At 46.8% G+C, this 9,708-nt stretch overlaps 1 protein-coding gene across 1 annotated transcript in view; it reads right to left on the minus strand.

Moving 5' to 3' along the window:
* Positions 1 to 6,582, minus strand: part of CUNH10orf99 (chromosome unknown C10orf99 homolog) — a 7,366-nt gene extending 784 nt beyond the window's left edge. Inside the window, exons 1-2 of the mRNA XM_008835595.2 lie at positions 6,513 to 6,582; positions 4,416 to 4,496 (exon numbers count right to left, since the gene is read on the minus strand). Of these exons, the coding sequence (XP_008833817.1) occupies positions 4,416 to 4,496; positions 6,513 to 6,582 (151 nt within the window). The remainder of the gene's footprint in view (positions 1 to 4,415; positions 4,497 to 6,512) is intronic.
* Between the last annotated feature and the right edge of the window lie 3,126 nt (positions 6,583 to 9,708).

The raw sequence follows: 9,708 nt of genomic DNA on the forward strand, positions 1-9,708 counted from the left end.
AAGTTCGCCCCCCAAACCCCCGGGTGGGAATTTTTTTTTTTTTTTTTTTTTGTATGAGAAGACAAAAGGACATGAATGAAAGGAGAAAGTTATTCAGTTATGGTAATGAGACTATTTTTTCTCTCTTGATTCTATATTATTCTGTACCTTAATGACATAGAACCTGAAACTGAATTATTTGGATTCAAGACCTGTAGCACTTACTAGCCATGTGACTTTCAACAAATTAATTGAAACTTTTTTGAGATTTGGCCACTCATCTATGAAAAAAAGGGCCAGTAATTGAATCTAATTTCAGAATTACTGTCAGGATTAAACGTGTTAGTAGACATTAATAATGCATCTAGTAATTTTTGTATAAGCACTACCATACAAAGAACAAATTTAATTCCCCTAATTCATCCCAACTTAATGCATTCATCACAGACAAGCACTAACATCCGTATTACTTTTTTCTTCCTATGTGAAAGTGCTTTTATTTTCCCATAGTGATAATGATAGCAAAATATAGTGTAACTTAACTTTTATGTAAGAATTTTCTACCAGAAGTTTTTGATGGAGGCCCATGATTTCCTGACTACTGTCCCCATCTGTCCCTGCCCCACATTCAGATTCCCAAGTTGGTCCTTTCTAGTTTAGTTCCTATGACCAATACTGTGGCCAACTGATGGTAAATTGATGGTAATCCTCCACAGCTCCACTTCTTCCCCTGGAGACTTGGGATCTGTTTCCCTGCTCCTGCTATTTGAGTGGCCTTGTGACTTGCCTTGACCTACAATTTGGGGTGGATGGAAACAAAAGTGGGCCAGTTCTGAGCCTCCACCTAAAGAAGCTTTCTGTGCTCCCAGTCATCTAAGTGAAACCCTGTAGTCACCATGTGAGCACATCTGAACTGGCCTGACTGGATATGAAAACCCATGTGGAGGGGTGTGTGTGTGTGTGTGTGTATAGAGGAGTATGTAAAGGGATGTGTGGAGGTGTGTGTGTTGTGTGGAGGTGTGTGTGTGTGTGTATGTGTGTGTGTATAGAGGTGTGTGTAAAGGGGTGTGTGGAGGTGTGTGTGTTGTGTGGAGGTGTGTGTGTGTGTGCAGTGTTTGCCTGTATAGATATGTCTGTGGAGATGTATGTATGCAGCTGTGTGTGTATAGGTGTGTTTATGTGGAGGTGTATCTGTAGGCATATGTATGGAGGAACGTGTGTGTGTATGTGTGTGATGGCTTTGTCATTTCAACCTGGAATCTCTAACCTTGTACATCAGAATTGTCTTGTGGCCCAGCAGAGCACTTAGCTGCAGGCTTTAGGCTGAGCAGCAGCTGCTTGAGGGCCTCTGTTGTCCCAGTTGGTGTTAATTTCTCTTCCCAGAGAAAGTGGCACAGGTAACCTCATGCTTGGGAACTGAGTATACAAGGCTAGGTTTAAGGAGTGTGACACACCCTGAAATGCTTCTGTTGGTTACCCAACACCCTGATTCATCTTCTTTCCTTTTCTCTGGATCTCAGGGTTGGAACTGGGAGATAATGGCTGGAAGCACCAAGCCTGGGCAAGCATGCATGCACTCTAGGGTGGGTCTTGGGTAATCAACAGCAGTGACGCTAGGAGAGAGAAAGAAGGTGAGGGAAGAGGGGTATACACACACACACACACACACACACACAGAAGCACACAGATGCATTTGCAAATGCATACATGCATGAACGCATATACAGTGGTAACTGCACACAAAAACACACATACATACTGTTCATCCAGCTCTGGAAACCCAGCCTCCTCCATGACAACAGGAAGGCGTGGTTACAGGGTGCCTAATGCTAAGTGCTCTGTGGATGAAACCCTATTGACTCCTCACTACCACAAGATGGATCCTCCTGTCACACCCTTTCTAGGGAGGAGGAGACTGAGGATCAGCTACCCTGGTGATCTGCTCTGGAGCACACAGCGAACAGAGTGGAGACCTCACCCTACTGGCAATTTCCCTCCAGGAAGTCTTGTCCTTGCATCCTGGAAACTTCCCTCCAGGGAGGAAGCAGTTTGCTGCAGAGCAGTGAAGCCCATGGATCTTGATTTCTAACTGCCTCAGAGGTCCCCTGAACCTCAATGTCCAGATCTATATGATGGTGGCAAGTCTTCCCTAGGGTGAATCCAAGGATTTTAAGGAGATCATGTGGTAAGGGTCCAGTGAACACACTTGTTTCATTCTTCTTGTTCTAAGTTGTTTATAAATTTCTGCTATGGAAAGTCTGAAATATACACTCAAAAAGAAATCCAGTCTCAATATAGAACCTTAGTTTAGATCATTCTCCTCCATAAAGGATGCCCTTCTCTAGTGCACAACGGGGAAAGGAACCTGACCACATTTCCTAGGAGTTGCATGTATTGTATGGTGAATATGTTTATTCATGTCTCTCTGTCTGTAGTGTGCACATGTGTATTTATATGCTTGACTCTGTGTGTGGCATGCATCTGTGCATATGTGTGTTTATGTATATATGTAGTTGTGCAGTTTATATATGTTTGTGCATGTATGTGTTTGCATGTATTTGTGTGAGTCTGTGTGTATAGTGTTTGTGTATATGTTTTGTGTATGTAATGAGTGGTATATATGTATCTCTGATGTATGTATGAAATATATTTTTTAATCAGTGTAAAAATACATATCATTGTCTATGTGTGTGGCATGTATGTGTTTCTCTGTGTAGTTACAGGTGCGTATGTGTGTAGTTACATTGTGTGTATGTGTTTATGCATGTATATTTGCATATGCATCTGTGTGCCTGTGAGTGTGAATGTATAATGTGAATGTGTGCACCCCTTCTTCCCTCGGCTTCTCTTCTCTTCTGCCCTACACATCTGTGCAGGGAGGAGTTAGAGGCAAGGTCAGGTTCCAGCAGGCCACTCTAGGTGGGGAGCTGGCATCTCTCTCCCCTGGATTTGCACCTCATTTCACATGCTGCTTATCCACAAGCCTGTGGGGACCAGAGCTGCAGGCAGTCAGTGCTTACCCTCCACCCTGCTCAGGCAGATGCCTCACACTCGGTTATTTCACAAGGTATGTGTTTGTGTGTGTGTGAAAACTGGTTATTTTTACCCAGCCCTGGCTGGGTGTGATGGCAGTGTGGAGGAAGGGCTGTCAGCCTCTCAAGTGGCCCGAGGCTGGAACCAGCCTGTCCCCCTCCTTCTACCCCTCTTCCTCAATAACACTGGAGCTTCCCCTCGGTAGGACAAGACTCTTGGGAGCAGCTGGTCATGGCTCTTGGGCCACAACCTTAGAGGAGGGAGAGGGGCCGCAGCCTTGGACTCCCAAGAGATGGCCCTGGGGCTGCAGAGAGCTGAGGCACAGGCCCTAAGTTGGTGTCAGGATGTCTGAACAATTTCTCTAGTCTTCTCACAGGGCTCTATCTGCTCTGAGCTCTAGGACTCTCTGAACAAAGTCATAGAGGTCCCAGCCACTATAACCTCCTGCCTCCGACCAGCAACTTAATGCTTTACTCTGCCCCTGGCCTGAAGCCCTAGTGCTGGGAGTTAGTAGTTCTGGACCTGAGCCTGCCCTCCTCACTGCCCAGTGCCCCGTCTCCCAGGCCTAGGAGAGGGTAGCCTCACTCTATTCCACGCCTCCTGCTGAGCATGGAGCCCAGCCTGGTGCCAAGACTGAGCCTAAATGCTCCTGCCCACATCTTTGGGGCTGCCTTGTTCCCCACCAAGCTGCAGCTTTCCACACTCACATTCGATACACATTGACTATCCACCCGTATAGGCCCTGCTTGAGGTCCATACATGCTCAATGGTTTGCAGATTTTCTGAGAACCTCCCATCCTGCAGCCCTTCTGTCTGTTTCTCCTGCTTGCCCAACCTAGCCCTTCACCCCTACTGTTTCCTCTAACTCTCTTCCTATCCTCTACCATCCTCATACAGGCTCCTGATCTTTGCTATAAGGCCTCCTACGCAGGGATGTGTGCTCCCCCACGTCTCCCCCCTCTTCTTCCCTCCCCTCCCCTCCCCTCCCCTCCCAGGGCCTTGAGTTTTCTAGGCAAGCTCTTTTTACTAACTGAGCTACAGCCTCAGTCCTTGGTTTTTTGAGACAGGGTCTCTGTACCTCAGGTGGGCCTTAAACTCATTGTATAGCCCAAACTGGCCTCAAGCTCACAATCTTCCTGTGTCAACCCCTCCACTCAATTCTGGGATTACAATGTGTCACTGTCCCTGGCCCCCATAGTACCTCTTAGTTGCTCCTGCCTTTTCTTAACAAGATGTGTTAGGTTTGAAATGACTACCTTATTGCCCTTTGGGGACTCTAAGCTCTGTGTGGCAGAAATCCTTGTACCAGTGCTTGACACCAGGCACAGGCTGGGGCTGACCACAGGTCTGGCCTGTCCCATGGCCACCACAGAAACCTCCCCTGTCCCAATCTAGGCACTTACCTTTCTGGGTTGTTGGTTTGAGCCTAGGAGCCACGTGGCAGCAGGGCCTGAGTCTCCAGGGCCTGGCAGGACGCCTCCTCCCTGAGAAGTAAAGGGGCGCAGACCTTCCCTTAGTGGGCTGTGGCCACTGGGGGCCGATCTGTGTAGGGATGGCTTGGAAGAGCTTCCATTCCCAAAACCAAGGGTTCATGATATTTGTTTAAACAACAGCAACAAAACAAAACAAAACAAACAATAACAAAAAAGGGAAATGAACCAGGCTAGGGGAGGGAAGAGGTGACCTAAGCTGTGTGACTTTTCAGAAACCACAAAGTCAGTGGCTGTGCCCATAGAATACTGTGTTTCTGTTTGAAGCCACAGCCCTTGGGAGAAATGCCTTTGGACACGTTAACTCTAACCTTGGCAATCTAGTCTAAGAAAAACACCCAAAGTAGAGGAAACGCTGTATGTACACATAAGCTTTGTTTTTTGCCATATATTGAATATAGTGTGTCCAAGCACATGAATGCATGAATGTACACTCATTGGATGGCCAGTTAGACATGAAAATGTTTGTTGAATAATGCCACATCCTGAATCTGTCAGAGACAGTCCTAAAGGGGTGGGAAGCTTTACGGCAAAAGATATTCATCACCATTGATTTGCCATTAAAGTAACACTGGTGACCTCAAGCTTGTCCAAAAATAGAAGTCTGATAAATGGCATGCTGTGGACTGTGCTTATGAAGAATTCGAATCCCAGTTACACAGGTGGTGTGTTTTCACCGCTGAGACTTCAGCAAGAAAATGCTTCTTGTAACCCTACTGTACAGGAATAAGTTCAAGCATCAGAATTTTGGGTAATTAAAATAGCATGGTGATTTTAAAAAAAGCACAATGCTGAACACATAAAGATACAGCAATTAAAATACAAATGCTACACGCAAGACTTGTAAGAATAAATTAAATACTGGACGTGAAGTGATGGGTGTTTTATCTCTTTTATATATTATATTTTAATAAACTGTAATTGTTATAATATGATATTATAATATTATAAATAATATCATAGTTTTATATTCCCAGGTCCAATAAGTGTTAAAATAATCATAACTATAATACAAAAAATACGTCCTTAAGAGCACTGGCTTCTCTTTCAGAGGACCCGGGTTTGGTTCCCAGCACCCACATGATGTCTAACAACTGTCTGTAACTCCAGTTCCAGGGGATCTGATGCCCTTTTCTGACCTCTGTGGGGTATCACATGACATACACGCAGACAATACATTCATATTCATAAAAAAAATTAAAAAAATATTTCAATAGGTCGTTTCTGGAGGGTTAGGTAAGAGAAAAGGCCTCAAAACTCAGCTCTCTGAATCAAGAAAGGCGAAAGGGGGCTGGAAATGGCTCAGCAGAAAACAGCTCTTGCTATTATTGGGAAGGACCCAAATTCGGCTCCCAGAACCCATGTTGGCGGGCTCACTACCACCTGTAACTCCAGCCCCAGGGGATCCAACATCCTTTTCTGGCCTTTGAGGGTACTTGCACACATGTGGCATACCCCCACACAGACCCATACACGCATACACGTAAATAAGAATAAAAACGAATTTTGAAAAAAGAAAGGCCGCAGGGCTATTCATATCCACAGAGGTAAAATGATCATGCTTATTGCCTACATCTGAACACACACAGGTACCCCCCCAGGCCCAGCCTCCTGTCACACACCCTCAATCCATCTGTGCACGAGGGTTTCTGTGCATGAGTATTTGAGAGACTCAACTGTTCATTTGTTCATTTACTTTGTCTCAAGCACAATACAAGAAAGGGACAGTATAGCACCTCTTGACTTTCTAGTCAGGAACGACTCAGGTAAGCAGCTAGCTGAGTGGTTGCATGCTTGCATGATAAGTATACTGGGCCCTCTGTGCATTTGGGGGTGCTGGGCTGTACATAGAGGTCATAAGGCCTGAAGTCCTCAAGCTACCTGTTAGATGCTGTGGTGAACAGAGCTCAGGACTATCTGCTGAGACCTGTTTCCCACCAGTTCTGATTTGGAAACTTCCTCAGCCATGACATCACTGCTCAGGGACCAGAGGCCAGGGGACAGCCTTACCTTCTGAGGAGAGGATGCAAAAGCAGAGGAGAAGCAGGCAGAGCAAGCTGGAGAGGGTTAGAAGCCTCATAGTGGAGTGACTGAAGTCTCACGGCTGGGAAGGGAGCAGTGCCACAGAAGGCCTCCCTTTGGCCTCCACATTTATAGAGTGGCAGAGAGAGGCGTTGCCCCATAGGCAAGTATCCCAGCCCCAGAAATCTCATACGTACAGTAGGCTCCTCCCAACAGGAAAATAAGCCAGCTCTTCAAGAAGTCAAGAGTACTGAGTGACTTGTTACACAGAGAGCTGTAAATGTGTACACCTGAGAGCTGTCCTGTATTTGCCTCAGTGGTCAGAACAGGAAACTGTTGTGCAGAAAAGCACCATTGTCCAGGGTTGAACGTTAACTTTTAGTGTCAGCAATAACTCCATCAAATGCAGATCTTCCTTTATTCTCATAACTGTGACTGGAAGGACTATAAAATGATTTTCAAAGCCTCAGGGATCACCGAATGACCTGGCTTTAAATCCTTGCTCTGAAATTTATCAGTGGTGTGGCCATGAACTTGTCATCATTGAATATCTCTGAGTCTGTTGCTTATGTGTGAAATGGACACAGGGCTACTTCTCACAAAGCTGCAGGAGGACACATTCAAGAAGTTGCTCACACCATGCTGGGTAAGCATACCATTGTTACATTAATGTGGTTGAAGGCAGCTCCTGGTGGGCATCTGACAAGGCCATGAAATGAAAGAGTGCTTTAGCTACATATCACCCTGAGCAAACCACGCTAGAAGGGAGCATCTGCCTAAGGGAGTGGGGACTGGGGAGTTGGGTAATGAGGAAGTCTCCCATAAGTGCAAGAGGCCCTGTGACCCATTCTGTAGACATATGCCCTGGACTGGGATGTGATCTAAACCCCGATGACATGGAAGATATTATGTGTGGCCTCAAGGGGCTTCTGTTGATGGAGGCAGCTGTGCAGAGAAGTAACCACTACACTGTATGGTACCACACCAAAAGTCAGTGAGGGATGCTGTACAGTCTGTAGGTGGAGGAAGGGGTGGAGGCTGTATAGAGATGAGCTAGATTGGTTGGATAGAGCACTGGGCTGGCAGGGTAGGTCAGGCTGTGGTAGCATTCCGGAACCACAGAGGAGTTAGATTGGGTAAGGTATGAAAAGGGGGGCATGCAGTGAATAGAGGGGAGGATTCCCGAGGGGCAAGGCAGGCACTGGAGGCTTTGAACAATATTGAAGAGGTGATGCAGCAAGTGTCAGACTCTGTCCTTGGCGGGGGGCGGGGGTGAGAGGAATCTGACGATCTTAAGCCTATGTGGGATAGGGGTAGATGTTTCCTTTTATGCTGTTGGGTCTTTCGAGTTCTACTCAACCCCTGACTCCTGAACCAATGGGCTTCTGCTGTTTTCAGACCCAGCTCAGGAATTTTCTCCCACAGGCTTTTTCTGAGCCCCTAGTGCATGTGATTGTGTTAATTGTTAGTTCTCAGACTACTGTTTCATCCTGAGGACAGAGGTCCTGAAGACGCAAGGCCTGACTGAACCCAGGGAGTGAAAGGTCAGTGCATGCACAGCTGGCCTGTGGCATTTTTATGCTTGGTGGGGCATCTCTGGTCAGCTGTGAGTGGTACAGGGCTCTGTAATGCCTTTGATATGCTGAGAGTTTGTGACACCTGCCCATCTGTCATTCAGGAAGTGGCTGGGAGATAAGGCTCAGACAAGAAGACACAACTCTATATAGAGGAGGAAGTGGCTCTATGTGCCCAGTTTAGTATCCAGGGGATAAAATATTGAGAAGAATGCAAACGTCCTTCCAGCTATGAGAGTGAAAGTGTGTGAGTGTGTGTGTGTGTGTGTGTGTGTGTGTGTGTTGTAGGGAGGTGTTCCATGTGGTTGAGCACAGGGGGAGGAGGTGACCCTGCCTGAAGAAGAAATATGAAGCCTTGGAAGGCAGGTGGACCTGCAGTAGCTCAGTTCTGGAAACCAGCAAGGTTTCCAGAGTCTTCATGTATCTGTGAACATACACAGAATTTGTGATTGTCATTGGGGGATGGCAATGGTCTTTGCCTTAATAAGCCTGCCCTTCTTCTAGCCAAGAACTGATGGTTGGTTCCTAGCCTAGCAGAACCCATGGGAAGGTACCACATTCTATCCAGTTCTTCAAGATTCTGGCACCAAGTCAGCCATCCCCTGCTGCCTGCAGGAGACTGGCTGGGGGTACACTTCCCTAGGTCTCTCTTTACCTCAGGCTAGAGAAGCAAGTTACATGCTCCGGCTGATTCAGAAAGAAACTCTATGGCCAGGGGACTTTTTGTTGTTATTGTTTGTTTGAGACAGTGTCTCCCAGTAGCCACAGCAGGCCTGGAATTTCCTATGTAGACTAGGCTGGCCTAGATCTCACAGAGATCCACGTGTCTTTGCCCCCCGAGTGCTAAGTTTAAAGGTGTGCACCACCATGTCCAGCTCAGGAGATGGTTTGACAGTCAGCTTTTATATTTTCATAGGAGTGCAAAAACTTTAGTTAGTTAATCCCAGGAAACTCATTCATGTTCCTGGTCTGAAGGACTATAGGTCATATTATACCAGTCCCTACCCCCTCTGCTGGCTGGATTGTCCCCCACCCCCCGTGGCTTGCTCAAAGCAACAATGAACAATTCCTATGCAAAGAGCACCTGCTACGACATGAAACCGGTAAGTGGCTGCCCAAAGTGCTTTGTTGCTCAGAGAACGTGGTGGCAACAGTCTCCAAATACCCCAGATAAACAAGTCAATAAACAGTGTGATTAGTCCCTGATCCAGATTAAGTTATAATCCTAAACTTAGGAATTGCCTGTAGGAAACACCTGGGTTCTCTGCCTATGGCTGGCAGTCTGCATGCAGTGTGTGCATACAGTGTGCAGGCCAGCACTCAAGAGAAGACTCACCCTCCTTGCAGTAGTGGTCACCCAGCTCTCTCCTGCGCACCAGCTCTGAAGTTGTCCCTCAACTCAGATTGCCTGGTGAGTGCAGAAAGCAGAGGCACACTCTTGGGTCAGTGAAGGTCTGGATTCACCGGTGGTCTAGACCAGACTCTGCTGAATCCCCTGGGGTTCCTAGGCATTCAACCATGGAACTAGCAATGACCTTTCAGCTCTTTTCCTCATTAGGACAAAACCATAAGGACACCACACAGCTGAGCGGGGGGGGGGGGGGGCGGGG

This window comes from Nannospalax galili, unplaced genomic scaffold (assembly GCF_000622305.1).
Source record: "Nannospalax galili isolate Female #2095 unplaced genomic scaffold, S.galili_v1.0 scaffold57, whole genome shotgun sequence".
Lineage (NCBI taxonomy): Eukaryota > Metazoa > Chordata > Mammalia > Rodentia > Spalacidae > Nannospalax > Nannospalax galili.